Here is a 16,267-nt window from a genome sequence, read left to right on the forward strand (position 1 = left end):
GGAAATCTCACTTTGATTAATTTAAAATCAACACAATGGAAAATTACTCAGCCATAAAAAAGAATAAAATAACGCCATTTGCAGCAACATGGATGAAACTAGAGACTCTCATCCTGAGTGAAATCAGTCAGAAAGAGAAAGACAAATACCATATGATATCACTTACATCTGGAATCTAATATATGGCACAAATGAACCTTTCCACAGAAAATAAAATCATGGACTTGGAGAATAGACTTGTGGTTGCCAAGGTGGGGAGGGAGTGGGATGGATGTGGTGCTTGGGGTTAATAGATGTGTACTATTGCCTTTGGAATGGATTAGCCATGAGATCCTGCTGTGTAACACTGGGAGCTATGTCTAGTCACTTACGATGGAGCATGATAATGTGAGAAAAAAGAATGTATACATGTATGTTTAATTGGATCACCATGCTATACAGTAGAAAATTGACAGAACATTGTAAACCAGTTAAAAGGGAAAAAAATAAAATCATTATATAAAAAAATCAAGTAATTATTTATTTACAACTGCAGAACAGCTTTGTTTTTTGCCATATAATATAGCTTAATCATGTGAGTGATATCCCATCACATTTACAGGTCTCACTCAAAGAGAGGAGTTTCTACAGGGTATGAAGATCAGGGGTAGGAATCTTGGAAGACCATCTCAGAACTTTTGCTACCACAGTCAGATTTCATTTCTCTCTTCATGCTTTATGCTTTCCCCTCCCTCCCTCCTCCTTCCCTCCCTTCCTTCCATTTTTCCTTCCTTCCTTCAATCGTAGTTGATTTACAGTATCGTGCCAATTTATGCTGTACAGCAGAGTGACTCAGTCATACATATATATACATGTATTTAATATTCTATCATTGTCTATCCCAGGAGGTTGGATTTAGTTCCCTGTAATATACAGTAGGACCTTATTGTTTATCCATTCTAAATATAATACTTTGCATCTACTAACTGCAAACTCACAGTCCATCCCACTCTCCCTTGGCAACCACAAGTCTGTTTTCTATGTCTATGAGTTTGTTTTTGTTTTGCAGATGGGTTCATTTGTACCATATTTTAGATTCCACATACAAGTGATATCATATGATGTTTGTATTTTTCTTTCTGACTTCTCTTAGTATAATGATCTCTAGTTGCATCCATGTTGCTGCAAATGGCATTCTTTGATTCTTTTTAATGGCTAAGTAGCATTCTATTATTTGTATGTACCACATCCTCTTAATCTGTTCATCTGTTGATGGACATTTAAGTTGCTTCAATGTCCTGGCTATTATGAACAGTGCTGAAATGAACATAGGGATGCATGTATCATTTTGAATTGTGGTTTTGTCCAGCTATATACACAGGAATGGGATTGCTGGACCATATGGTAGTTCTATTTTTAGTTTTCTGAGGAACCTCTGTAACTGTTTTCCATGGTGGTTGTACTAATTTACATTCCTACAAAACATTGTTAGAGGATATATGCTTTCTTTATCATGTGTTGTTCTTACATATTCTGATATCTAGTACATTTTTTATATATATTTCATTGATAATTTTTCCTTTTTTTGGCTGTGCTATATACTTCATGTAGTCTAGAATTAAAATGCATTTTGGTATCTTGCAGGACAAGTCCTACTTAATTCATATTCTTTTTTTTTTCTAAATTTCTCTGTTGTTTATTCTTCCATTCAAATTTTAGACTTAATTTTTCAAGAAACAAAAATTCCATTTAGATTTCGATTAGAAGTGAGTATTAATTTGGAAAAATTTGATTTTTTTGTCACTAGTGACAAAAGTGGTCAATGTTTTCATCTTGGAGGACATTATTTTTCTCCATTTCAAATGGAATAGGTTTTTTAAAAATGTTTTTAAATGTTTTAAAACTTTGCATTTCTATTTTTCTAATATTTATAGCTATTCTCACATCCTAATTTATTTCACTGCCTAGGACTTCTAGATAAAAGCTAAGTAACAGCGGTAACATTAAGTACCCTTGCCAGTGTTATTCTAATTTTATAAAGTTTGTTGCATTTCTTATATTTGTTCTAATATTTTGTCAGATTTGTAAGGTTTTCTATGTTTTTGCAACCAGAATTATGTTTTCTTTCCTTCCTTGTAATATGGTGTGTTCCTTGAAAGTTTGTATGTACTCCTCTGTGTTATTTTCTGTAGTCAAGAATTTTTGGAGTTTATACCTTAGTGTTATTTAGAATTTTAAAGTCATTTCTTTTTGATTCATGTTTTTCTTTTGTTTAGTAAATTTTGTAAGTTTGTATTCCTAGAAAGTCAACCATTCTATAAAAATTTCAAATTCAATAAATTCGAAGTGTTCTAAATGTTTTATCATTGTACATTTTACATTGTCTTTTCACTTTTTATTTGTATTATTAATATTATTTTCTTAGTATATTATGTAGAAGTTTAGTGAAATGTTTATAATACAGAGCTGCTTATGATTTTTAGTTCTTAAGCACCATTGGCTTTTCAGCTGCTGAAGGATATGGTCCAGACTTTGTGGGAATCAAACAATCCTTTCCTTATAAAATCCTTAAGTTTCCAGCCGCAACTGGAGCCACCCAGTAGGTATGCTAATTATCCCATATTAAATACAGCTGCACCTCCAGTCTGTTGATTTGCAGGACATCCCATAGCATTTTATGCCAGGTTGCTCTACAGCAGAATACTCTGATGCGTAATTATCAGGACAATATTTACATAAAGAACACAGGCATTTTGGACAGTTATTGAATACTGTCTTTTCTTTATCACCTTGTAGGAGAATCTGTCAAGAACCATATGACTGAAGATTTTTTTCTCACCTTCTCCTTTTTGTCAGATGATGAATTATCTTTTGGTGATCTGTATTGAAACATGGTTTAAGGTGTAGAACCTTACATTCCCTTGCTAGCCAGATCTATAGGAATGAATGATCTGGTTAGGATGGTGTTAAACAAGCAATAACAACAAAAACCAGAATTGTCTGGGCCAATTTGTAAAAAATTATCCTGGTGACTTAAAACTTATTTTTGATGACCTAAACATAGACCCTTCCCTACTCCCCAGCCTGTATTGGATAGATTGTCAAGTATATAGTTTCATTTTCATTAGTGGGAATTTGAGAACTGTAGCATGCACTCTTTTTGTTCTATTCTACCTGTAATCTCTGCCAATCACTTTAAAACCCTTTCCACCCCTGCCCAAAGTCAGCCCAAATATCAGCCTCATTTGAAAATTTTTTAATGAACTAGTCAGGCAGCCCTGAGCAGTTTCCACAGGGCAAATTCTCTTAAAATGCTTATCCCTTTGCTATAATTGTTGATTTTCATGTCTCTCTTCCATGTGATCCTTGGCTACAGTGACTGTTTTCTAATAATTCTGTGTCACTACTACTTAGAACAGCATTTGGAAATGGTAGGCACTCAGAAAATTTTTAAAATAAATGTATAGATATCTTATAAATTTGTGAGTGGGTGGCTTTTCTCAAGATAGCTGTCTTGGTTCCATGACATAAAAAACAAGTTTCCCTGGGATGAATTTTAAATGCGATTTTTTGGCAACTTTTTGTTGCAGAGTCTAAGTGTTTCTGTTTATCCTCTCCATAGAGACTCTATTCCACAACTTAACATGCATTGACTTATTTTAAATTGTGTACTTGGTAAAATGCTTTATCTCTGTCATGCACAAATGGATACTTAAATTTTTTTTAATAAAATGAAAAAATGGTATAATTTTTAGTATAGTAATGCAAAAACTTTAAGGATTAAATAAAATATAATGGCTCATTTTTGGAGCATAAATAATTATTATGTACCAGCCTGGAATGAAGAGAAAAGAGATATAGGAAAAGAGCTACTGGCATTTTAAAATGTCTAAAATTAAATGGCATTGTTAAACACCATAAAGACATTATTTTATTTAAAGGTTGTAATACTTTGAAGTAGATATTTACTACCTTAATATGTTGGGGGAGAATAGGTTTTTTTTGAAATAAACTCAAGTGAAATAAATATGAGAAAACTGGGACTTAAAGAGATCAAGTAGCTTGCCTAACCTAACACAGTAAAACTCTTAATCTAGTTCATTTCCATTTAAATCCAACTCTCTCTACTTTATAATTGGAATAAAACAAATGAATACAGCTTCCCTCCATTTCTCCTCTAAACTTATCTTTGTATTCCTACATGTGTACTTTCTTTTTACCTATAAGAGGAGATGTCCCAGCTTCCCATATAATAATGTATCTTCCCTTCTAGACTCGCTTCCTTCCTCTGCTCTGTTTTGCTTTACTTCAATTTACATATAGGTCTTGGTCTTCCCCATTCTGAATTATAGTTATCCCTCATCTTCTTAACTTTCAACTATGGGCTCTCCATCCTACCATTCAGAAACAAGCAAATGAAGCTGATTATCCTCCTTAAATTTTATCTCCTTAATTTTTTCAATGTTACCCCTATTTGTCTAATTAAAAGGCTAGTGAGTATCAATCACCAACAGTGTCTTAATTTTCAACCCTTGCCTCTTTTTATCCTTATGGTACATAATATCTGCTGATTGTGTCCTTAAATATCCTTGTTTGTTTCATTAATCCAACTCCTTCCTGATTCACATTCCCTTTATTACCTGATTTTCTCACTTTTGATTTCCTTTGTCGGTATCGCAAATATTTGTAGACCTCAGAGTTGAAAGCATAAGTCGCCTTCTCCTTCTCTACGTGTTCTATTCTTTCTTTCTGTTTATCCTTATCCATGTCTTTAACTTCAGCTACAGTTACAACATTGTTATCTTCCATCTCTCTACTGAGCTTCTGGTTAATATTTTTAATTAACTGCAAGACAATTCTAACAGCACATTCCACAGCCAGTTTAAAATCTCCATGCCGCAAATATAATTTTGTGTAGCTCTCCAGCCTCATTTCCCAAAATGTCTTCTCTGTTTCTAAATGGTACCATAATAGACCCATTTGCTCAAACTATATGCCCAGATATACTTTGGAAGCTTCCTTTTAACACCATTTCCTTTAATATTTCCAAATCTATTCCGTTTTCTCACTATTCACTCCTGCTGCATTAAGACTGACCCTCTTCCTCATCTCCCTGTAGGACTACCTGTTAACTAGTTTTGTCTATGTTTTTGAAAACAGATTATTCACCTATAAGCATCAGTTGGCTCTTCATTGTGTATACTGCAAATGATCTCAGGAGTGTGTGAAAGGGGGCGGGCCAGACTCTTGGGTGTCATCATGTGCATTCTGAGGAAATGTATTCAATATACATATTGTTTCATGATTTTAAAAAAGGGTAAAGAAAGCAAAACTGCATGAAATATTATTGGATGATGAAGTTTGAATAGGAGTGAAAAGCATCATAGGGAGCATGAGGGAGAAGTCCCAACTTATTACCTAGTGTAAATTGCCATTAACAATCTTACATTGACATCTTTAACCTCTGTCCTTCTAGCCCCCAACTTATGCTCTATTTATACATTCTTTAAACTTACCATTTCACATCCTTGCTTTGACAATATCCTATTGCTGCTGTAAAAAATTTACTACAAAATTAGTGGATAAAACAAACCTAATTTTAAATCTTACATTTGTGGTGGTTGGGAGTCCAAAACACATTAGACCCATTGGCTAAAATCATGGTGATGGCGTGCCTGCATTTCTTTTGTAGGATCCAGTATCCAGGATCCTGGCCTTTTCTAGCTTCTGGAGGCCACAGGCATTCGTGAGCACAAGTCCCATTCCTCCGTCTTCAAAGTACATCAATGCAAACTCTGACTTTCACTTTCTTTTTCTTTTTTTTATATAATGATTTTTATTTTTTTCCCTTTTAACTGGTTTACAGTGTTCTGTCAGTTTTATACTGTACAGCATGGTGATCCAGTTACACATACATGAATACATTCTTTTTTCTCACATTATCATGTTCCTTCATAAGTGACCAGACATAGTACCCAGTGCTACACAGCAGGATCTCATGGCTAATCCATTCCAAAGGCAACAGTACACATCTATTAACCCCAAGCACCACATCCATCCCACTCCCTCCCTTTCCCCCTTGGCAACCACAAGTCTTTTCTCCAAGTCCATGATTTACTTTTATGTGGAAAGGTTCCTCTCTGATCTTTATGGCTTCCTTCCTTCCTTCTGCTGACTTTGTTTGTTTTTGTTTGTTGTTCTTTTTCTAATTCATTTAGGTGGTGGGTTAAGTTATCAATTTGAGATTTTTCTTTTTTTTTGAGGAAGGCCTGTATTGCTATGAATTTCCCTCTGAGCAGTGCTTTTGTGGCATCTCATAGATTCTGAGTGGTTATGTCTTCATTATCATTTATCCCGAGGCATTTTTTAATTTCTTTCTTGATTTTCTCATTGACCCTTTGGTTTTTTAGTAGTATGTTGTTTAGTCTCCATGTACTAAGATTTTTTTTCATTTCTTTTCCTGTGGTTGAATTCTAGTTTCATCCCATTTTCGTCAGAGAAGATATTTGAAATAATTTCTATACCTATCAGGAATTTCACTTTCATCCTTTTATTTCCTTTCTCTGAATCTTATTTTTCTGTTGCCATTTTTAATGGATGCTTGTTAGTACATTGGACTCACCCAGATAACAATGTCACATCTCAAAGTCTTTACCTTAACCATTGCTGCAATTTCCATTTGCCATTTAAGGTAATGTATTGATAGGATCCAGGAATTCAGATGTGGGTATGTTTGGGGTGGACATTATTCTGCCTACCAGACTGACAAGTTCACTCATCCTTTGTCCTAGACTCAGCATTCCCTTTCCCTTAGAAAGTCTCTCCTTTATGATCTAGCTGAAATGCTCTCTCTTTTGAATGCTCTTTCCTATGACTTCACCAGATCCAACCTTGAGCAGAATTAATAGATTTCCCCCTCTATTCCCTGAGCATATTATACTCACCATATGGCAGTAGGGCCAGTCTAATTAAGTAAGTAAGCATTTGTCTTCTTTATTGTTCTGTAAACCTTCTTTTTTGGAGTTCATTGCATTGTCTTTTTGTCCCCACTGCACCATAGCACAGCATCTTCTAACTAGTATATGCTTAATAAGTGTTTATCACATGGTGAGTTTGATTGCCAAAATTCAACTGTGTATAGTAACAACCACATTCAGTTTTTCATTCATTTTATTTCTGGTAACATTCATTGAACATTGGATAAAAAAGCTGAGTAAAACACAGGTTCACCCTGGAGGGACTTTAAGTCTGATAAAATAGAAAGACATTCAGTTAAAGAGATAAGCTAGCAGTATGGGGTAGTATGTAAAGAAAGCTGATAAATACAGAAAGTTTCACAGATGAGAAGGATGTGAGTTGAGTCTGTAATAGTGTTAATAAAAATATAATAATAATGCAACAACAACTGCAATGAAAGCAGTAAGAAAAACAGCTTTAATTTATTCAGATTGTTCTATATAGTGCTGTGCTAGGCAGTATACTATATGTACTGTAATATAACATGTTTCATAAATGAAGAAAGTATTCACAGAGAGGATTTGTTCTAAATTACACAACTAATAGGTAGCAAAACTGGATTAAGAACTCAGGCAGACTGTGCTGTGCTCATTTTGCGTAAGATTCAGTAGTGATTTATGTGAAGCCAAGTGGCAAATAATATTCTTAGCAGGAAAGAGGCAAATAATCTCAGGTTCATCCACCCAGAAATGGAAGTTTATTAAAATTAGGTCACTAATGTATGAGTTACTATGTGACAATAATAAAATACCTGAGAACCTCAGTAAATGTTTATACATAGTTTGCATTGTGATTTCTGGGTAGGAATTTTAATTATGCAACAAGTAAAGGAAAGCTTGTATGTCTATGACCAGACATATTTGATCTTTCAGTATAAAATACCATAAATTACCTTAAAGAGGTTTGTAAAGATTATTGTAGATTGTCAAGATCTTACTTCTGTGAAATGCTCCATAATTCTTTTTTGTTGTTGTTGTTTTCCCTAATACACCATGTTTGAGAGATTCAGTTAAGGATGTTGATGCTACCAAATTGATGCTTTCCAAACCAATTTAATTTTAAGAAATAGAATCATAAAGTAGCCTATATGCGTTATAGAAATGAAATGAGTAGGAAACAGTATTTTGAATGAGAGTAAAGTAATAACGTAGTTAAGCTGGAAGGTCTTGCAGTGTATAGTTGGATCCTGGAGTTCCTTGGGCAGTTCTGATTAGACTCACACTGAGAAAGGAACTGATTCTCACTGTTAACCTAAGGCTGAAGATAGCAACTTGAAGATTTCCTGCAGTTCCATTTAGTGAGATGGCTGGGAAGATGGCTGGGAAACAGGATCAGGATTTTAGGAATGCATGTGTGACCGAGGCTTGCATTTTCATGTGGCACTTTGTCAGATGTGTCTGATGAGTTGGCTTTTTGGACTAGGTTTCATTTATGTCTTTAAGTGAACTCTGAGGCCTTGGTTAGAAAAATGAAACAGGCTATCATTATTTATAGGAGCTTGAGTTAAAATAGCATATTCTCAATGCTCGTTTTAAAAATTATTGACTTTCTGACTAAAATGATAATGGTGCAGGTGAATGGATTTTGATTTTGTTTTGTGAATTAAACTGTTTTAACAGACTTTTATTAATGTGAATGAATTAATCATTTAAAAATACTCAGAAGTTTCTGAGGCTTTAGTAGAGAAAAAAAAAGTGACTGTCAAATCACCACTTCAGCTTCCTCATCTTTAATAAAGTCATAGTGATTGAAAGCTGAGTATGATCAGTCCTCAGCTGTCTTGCAGAGAAACTTATGCTGTCATAGATTGACAATTTATTTGAACTGTGTTCTGACTTGCTACTTTTTGAAATTCAGTCTTTCAGCTCTACTATCTCAGTCTTATACAAAAATAAAAGAAGGATGATTTTCTGAGAAAAAGTGTTCATTTCAGTTAATTTCAAATGAAATATTTCCCTTTCTTGAAATCCAAACCCTAGGCTAGTGTTTCTTCTAGTGTCCTTCTGAGAGCCTTGTAATAGGAAGAAATGATGGATCTTTCTATAGCTTTAATATACCATATACTTTCTTTCAGAAGAGACAAAGTCTTAATGTTCTTAAAGTATCCTTTAGAGTTTTTTAGAAGAAAATTGAAAAATTATAATTCAGTCTTTAGAGGCATAGAATTTATGATTTCTCATTTGAAAAGGATGATATGAATAAAACCATATTCTCTTACAGCATGGAACATTAAAAAAGTCATTTTTGGTAATTTCAAATAAATTATCAATGAAATAGTACTTTGGAAGGGATTGTTTCCACTTATTTAAATACAGTTAGATCCTCTAAATAGAGAAATTCTAAACCTTAATGACCATAATATTTTAAAACATTTTTGGGGGCCTATAGGGACATAATTTTGGTATCACTGACTTTAACTTGGCAAACTCAGCATATGGGAAAATGTAATACAGATCCTGTTCACGTTCTTTCCATTTGTGAAATTCATTTCCCCAATCGTGCATGATTAAAAGTCTAACAAAAATCTTATAATGTTGCTATATATTTTTAAAATGTATATTTTTCTTTTTTATCTTTGCTTTAGGGAACTGCCTTTAAGAGCTGGAAGATGAAAGCTCCGATTCCACACTTGATTCTCTTATATGCTACTTTTACTCAGAGTTTGAAAGTCGTCACCAAAAGAGGCTCTGGTAAGCAGGATTCCTTCCTTTTCTGTGATTATGGCTTGATGTGATGGTGCTGCATTTACTCATGGACCGTTTATGGAGAGGTTAAAAATTAACCAGGATCCGTATTATGGAAATACTGTAGATTTATCTTCAAATGAATGGAGCATAATTCATAGGGAATTAGAAAGGTGGGAGTAGGTTTCAAAAAGATGTGGTTTATTTCTTAATTATTATGAATTGGAATGAATTCAATGCCAAAGGCTTGTAGTTGTTTCATTTTACTTATGGTTTTCAATATTGCTTTATAATAATGTCATTTAAATTTTTACATGAAAATATTGTGAATTTTTCTTCATGTTAGCTTTTACTCTCACCATTTCAATGTCAGCTATGCTTAGGGCAGATTCTTCTTAGGATTTTACTTCAGCTGATTTGCTGAATTATTTTGCAAGTATTTAAAAAAAGCACCAGAGTTATTAAAGAAGATGTCATGGGGAAATATCCTAATATGTTAGTAGGAAATGTAGAGTCAAAGTAGAATGGTAATATGAAAGGAACTGCTAAGTAAAATAATGTTGAGACTTAAGGAAAACTTTGTATGTTATCACAAATCTTGGTTTTCAGTTAACTGTTGCCACTTGGAGTTAGAAACTTATTTATAGCAATTGAATAAATACTATTATTGTGTAAAGTTATATTATTCCAACAATTCACTGATGGTACAAAGTCTTGCCACACTCGCATTTTACATGGGGTTACAGAATTTTTGAGGCTAAAGCTTTTGGGTACCATGGAGGAAGGGATGTATTGTGTTTAGTTGTTAGAACTAGAATGTGTTATCTGTTAGTTCTCTGGAGACAGTTGGAAAAAGAAGAGATAGTGTGCAAGATGCTGCAGAGTATTGTGATATCAAGAACTGCATGAAAAGAAGTATTTTTGGAATTCAGAAAAGGAGAGGGAGTAAAAGGACTGAGATGGGGCTGCAACAACTATGCTCAAACCCATATGTTAAGAGGCTTCAAATTCATATTTGATTATCTAATGAAAAGGACCACCACAAGGAAATAGGGAGCATTCTGCTCTCATGAATCGACCTTGGGATAAAGTCTGGAAAGCGATTGGGGAGTATTTTGTGCATGTGCAGTGGATTATGATGTATAGTTGAAAGTAAAAGCTGACTGAGCCTATTGGCTCTAGAGCTTTTTGGTTGTATAGCTGTTGTATCTGCCATTGATGTGGTTATAGGCAATATGAGAGAAACAGTGTTTCTTTGTTTACAGATTATTTTGTCTTTTCCTCTTGGTAGATGTTTTTGAATTAGAGAAAACCCTAGGGCAGGATTATGATGTAGTAGCTTTTGTGATTTGAATGGATTACTGACAAATAGCAGATATCTTGATTTCTTTGTGTGCCATTTGCAAGGAAAGTTGAGCATACCTGTGGAAGTTAGAGTAGGTAGAAGGGGGAAGTACACTTTTAATGAAAGCTGACACTTTGTATGACAGGAATATTTTCTAGGATAGAAATTTACATTAAAGCACTTAACATGAATCTTTGAGGTACTGGCCCCTTAGAAGAGAAATACTCATCTGTATAAGTATTATAACAAAATGGAACTCTCCAAAATGGAAATATTGAGTCTTAAAAAGTCCATTTTTTTCTAGTTATTATATTTATTATATAATTTTTTTATTTGTGGGTATGTCAGATCTATGATGTATTTATCAAAATGCAAATGTGATTTTTTTTCCATTATCAGATAGCCTCATATACTGATTTTAGAGAAAATTGTTTTAAACTGGTATTTAACTTTGTGTGTTTGAGAAACATGGGAGCAAAGCTAGAAATATGGGACAGCTGGAAAATTCATATCTCCTTATGTTCCAGAAACCTGAGAAAACTCAATGACCTGTCTCAAGTTCAATTTTTATTTTAATGATAAAATTATTTTAGGAGGGTGGTAATAAAATGCTGTCCCGAGTTTGTCAAAAGTTCTCAGATGTTGTTGTTCCCTTCTATTTACAGATATCATTGTCACATAGTTACTGAAAACCTCCGAGACTGGATGTATTTTCTATATTGTAATGTAAAAATGACAAGGCAGATATGAGACTAGGTGGCTTGTGCTTAATTTGTTTACTTTTTAATGTGACTTAAGATAGCTTTCCCCACTGTTGTATTAAGACCTCACAGGATGGAAGTTGGTTTGTTTGATTTTTATTTATTAGGTGCACAGATTAGGTAATATTATTTTACCTATATACTGTCATAGCTTGCACTCATTTCAACTGGTGCCTGTTACCATGGCACCTTTGCTGAGAGAAGCAGATATGCAGTTTACTGAAGAGAGTCATTACTGATCTCCATAGATCAAGTAGAAGAGGAGTGCACTTGGCATCTTTCCTTAAAAGATTAATGGCTCAATCTTCATGCCCAGCCCAACCTATAACACCAGAGGAACCAAGGCCAGGGAATAAAAATCAGTTTTTGATGTTTGATCTTGCATATTAACCAAGAGGTATTCTTCTCCTTTCTTTGTATCATTTAAATCTTTTTTATTTTCAAATTTGTAAATCATTTTTGAAGGTTCAGTAAACATGATTCAGAACCCAAAGATTTTCATGTGTTTTTTGCTAGAACATTATTTTTAATTCACTATGACCATTAGAAGACCAGAACTAGATATTTTAACAACCAAGGATGTATTAAATGTGATGATAGTGCCCACAGTGATGCTGAGTTTTTTATGGCATGTTAATTGTGTATGGTGTTTACTTTAGACAAACACATATGATCAGTCTATAAAAGTTTAGAAGTAGGTATTTGTTTCTCATTAACAGAACTAATTTGAAAGCAATAGGAGCTCTTCATACACAAGCTGGAGATGTATTATTTTTATCACATTGGCTTACACCCCCATTGCTATTAATTTAAGGAAGAAATTAAATATAAAAAGGCAGTTATGTTATATCACATTCTTGATTGAAATATTGAAAATTTAGCTTTATGATACTTTATGTATATGGTTATAATAGTCAAGGATTGAGTCTGATCTCTGAGGTAATGTTCTGAAGTTTTGCATACATTTAGAATCAAGGTCTTTAATATCTCTGTTAGCAGATATTCAGCATTTTTTACACAATAGATTTTTCTCTTGAAACAATTTTATACTTTTTTTTTAGTTTTTATAAGCAGTACTTGAAGAGGCAAAAACTATCAATCTTATCAGTTCTCCTCAAGTGTGTGAAGCATTGTAGCAATTCAGAAGTAAACATTTGATTCGCTGTCATTTGTAGTCTTCTGTACCGAAACTATGTGTTTAGCAAATACTTGATTGGAGGGTCTGTTTCTCAACCAGTTTAGAAAAGTTAGCTTAATGTTTCTGTTTGTTTGTCTGTTTTTCTCTCTCTTCCCGCTTCTTCCTTTCCCCACTCCATTTTCTTTATTTTCTTTATTACAGTATTTATCTCAAATTGAAAGAGTATATATTGACTATTCCCCTCGTGTCTTTGTAGAACTGTTCTTAACTGTGAAAATATTGTCATTATTTTGTTTGATGTGTTCAAGTCTATGAAATTCTATATCTATACCTTTATGAAGTCATTCTATGAGGATACTATGGCCTCTGTTAATAATGGCTGTTCTTAAATATTTATTTTTATTTTGTGTAACTAGGAGAGTTTGGGATAGGAGTCTGGGACAGGGAAATAATGTAAACTGTTGAAAGATTATTTCATACAAAGTAAGAATACGGCTCTTATGGGGCACTGAGGTGTGAATTGTGATTTGACCTAATAATTTGGAACATAAAGAGAAATGAAGCCAGAGGGAACTGGATATAGAGTTTGGGGAAGAGAAAGAGATTTAGACCTTGAGCGCAAGAACCATGACTTATATATGCTTATAACCTGTACAGTGCCAAATGTGGTATGTGCTTCAGTCAGACTTGAAGGAAATGTCTTAAATGAAGCAATGATTGTATGAATGAATGAATGAGTGGCTTTAATGTTCAGGCTGGGTTACATCAGTGCAGGAACCGTAAGACCATCATAGTATTAGAAAAATAAAGGTAAAATAAAGACATTTAAGAAAAAATGCTTATTTTCTTAAATAGAAAGTGGTATAATGTATAATATGAGATCACTGAAGCAAAAAGATAAAACTTATAACAAGCCCTAAGACATGATAAGGGCTTATATGAAGAAAACAAACCTTTGCAAATCATGAGAGTTTTCATGAGATTGAAATTCAGTTGAAAATCTGTTGGAAGATCAGGAAAATTATTCTTTAAATATTGATATATTGGAATTTTACTACACTTCTGCTTTAAATAAGCACTGTCATCATGTAGATGTTTTGGTTTTAATGGTATTTTCAATATAGACCACCAAGAAAATGGTGTTCATAATTACTGACCAATGATACATAAGCAAGTGTCTTGATTATAGGAAAAAAAAGCATTCACAATTATTAGAGCATATAGAGCAGTATAGGAAAAAAGCATTCACAATTATTAAAGCATATGGAGAAGAATAAGTGGCTATAATACATGAACAAAGATTACATCTTATTCTAGAACGTATTTAAGATACATTAAAGCTACCTAAAGCAGCCAGCTATTAGAGATTAAAGGGGTTACCGTAGGGAGTTATCTTCTCTTTATTCTAGAAATTAACAGTGGCCAACCTGTTTGTGTAAAATGATTTAGATGCAATTCTTCCTAACAGCAAGAGGAAAACAAGTCTCTTGAGGGTTTCCCAGACTGTAACTTTAAGCCCAATAGTTTGTGAAAGTTAAGGGTAGTTAAATAACCAGAAACACAGTTTCGGTTCTAATCTTTATGTTTGTTGTTTTTGGATCATCATTTATCTAAGTAAAATAAATTATACTACTGTGTAAAGAAAATGAGATTTAACTAAATAAAAGTGAAAAATTTGTGGGGTGTTTCCATCTCATGCCAATGTGATTTATGTGTATCCGCTCTCTTGGGCATTCCTAGATGTCAGTGAGCTTAATTCCACATGATTAAGAGTCAGTGCAGTCCCTCAGCATCTGCCTTTTATTATGTTACCATGTGTTTATCCCTGGTTTGTCAAACATGTTAAAAAGTATGAAATGTTTCTTGTGTTTTTGCTTTGGGAAAGCTTCTAAGACCAAAGTTCTGAGGCTTTGTTTCTTTACTTTTTGAAGTTAAAAAAATCCACTTTACTTTTTCTTGGGAAAAAAAAATCCCCCTCTTCTATTTATATTGTTTCTTTAAAATAAATTTTGAAATTAGATCTAGAACAATTTTAGTATTCATTTGAAATGTCTTTAATTATAGCAAGTCCAACAAATAAATGGAGCTTATACCTGACAGATAAAATTAATCCATTTTCTCTGTTTTATAATCATATGATGTACCTAAGAATTTCACCATAAACTTGTTCAGCTTTAGTTGTCAGTATACTTTTATATCGAGATGGCTTAGGCTGCTATCAACTGTGGATACTGATGGAGAAGATAAAATTCAATATGGATGAATCTTCCAAATTGAGTAAAATTTCAATGAGGAGGGGACTATTCCAAGTTAATAAATACAACAGTAAGACCGTATATCATAGGGATAGTAAAAGGTATATGTTCTTCTATATATTTAAAGGGAGAAATGAGGGGTAGGGAGCAGCAGTGAGGAGTCATTCCATGGTAGGCATTTTTAATCATGTTACCAAGTTGATATTAATTCTGGAGACAGCACAAAGGTGACCAGTGTTGGGCCAGAGGATGAACCCCTGATCCATGGACATTCTACTGTAGGCTTGAAAGCGATCTCTGAGGTGGCTTGGAAATTAGGGATACAGTTGTATTAGTATTCAATTGCTGCTTCAATAAAATGCTAAAAGTTTAGTAACTTAAAGCAACACAAATTTGTCATCTTATAGTCCTGAAGGTCAGATGTTTGAAATCTGTTGGTAGGGCTGTGTTCTTTGTGCAGGCTCTAGGGGAAAATCTGTTTCGGTGCCATTTCCAGGTTCTAATGGCTACCAGCATACCTTGGCTCATGGTCCCCTATCTCTCTAGCCTCTGCTTCAGTCATCTCACCTCCTTCTCTGGATCTGGCTCTTACTCTCCCGCCTCCCTCTTTCCCTTATAAGGACCCTTGTGATTACATTGCATCTGACTAGATAATCCAGAAAAAAACATGCAGTCTCAACATCCTTAATTTAACCAAAGCTGCAAAGTGAGTACATTATTCTCTCTATCACAACTGATAATTTTCTAAGTCAATCAAACTTATTATTGAATTTAGACTAGAGATTAGAGAAATAATGGTCTTTCAGGAATTAGATGGGAATGGGGAAGGTAAGAATGAAGAGTTGAAAATTTTTGCTGTAGGGACCATGTGATCTGTGGTCTATGATAAAAAAAAGAGTTGGAAAGAAAAGGAGAAAAAGAAAACAGGGCAAAGCAAGAGGAAGGAAGGGAGTCTGGGAAGGAGAAAGAAAAGAAACAGACTCTAGTGAAGCTTTGGATCTTGGTAACTTTTAAGATTCATCTGCACCCCACAAATACACTTTGAAATATAATCCTTCTTCCTTGTGGAATCCTAAAGGAATCTGTTT

General features: G+C 33.8%; 1 protein-coding gene across 3 annotated transcripts in view; it reads left to right on the top strand.

Moving 5' to 3' along the window:
• IL1RAPL1 (interleukin 1 receptor accessory protein like 1) overlaps positions 1-16,267 on the top strand; it is a 1,403,038-nt gene that overhangs the window by 227,833 nt on the left and 1,158,938 nt on the right. For all 3 annotated transcript variants that reach the window (XM_003360251.5, XM_021080209.1, XM_021080210.1), the window contains exon 2: positions 9,581-9,686. In XM_003360251.5, coding sequence (XP_003360299.3) covers positions 9,605-9,686 — 82 coding nt within the window. In that variant the 5' untranslated portion in view covers positions 9,581-9,604. The remainder of the gene's footprint in view (positions 1-9,580; positions 9,687-16,267) is intronic.

This window comes from Sus scrofa, chromosome X, assembly GCF_000003025.6.
Source record: "Sus scrofa isolate TJ Tabasco breed Duroc chromosome X, Sscrofa11.1, whole genome shotgun sequence".
NCBI classification, from domain to species: domain Eukaryota; kingdom Metazoa; phylum Chordata; class Mammalia; order Artiodactyla; family Suidae; genus Sus; species Sus scrofa.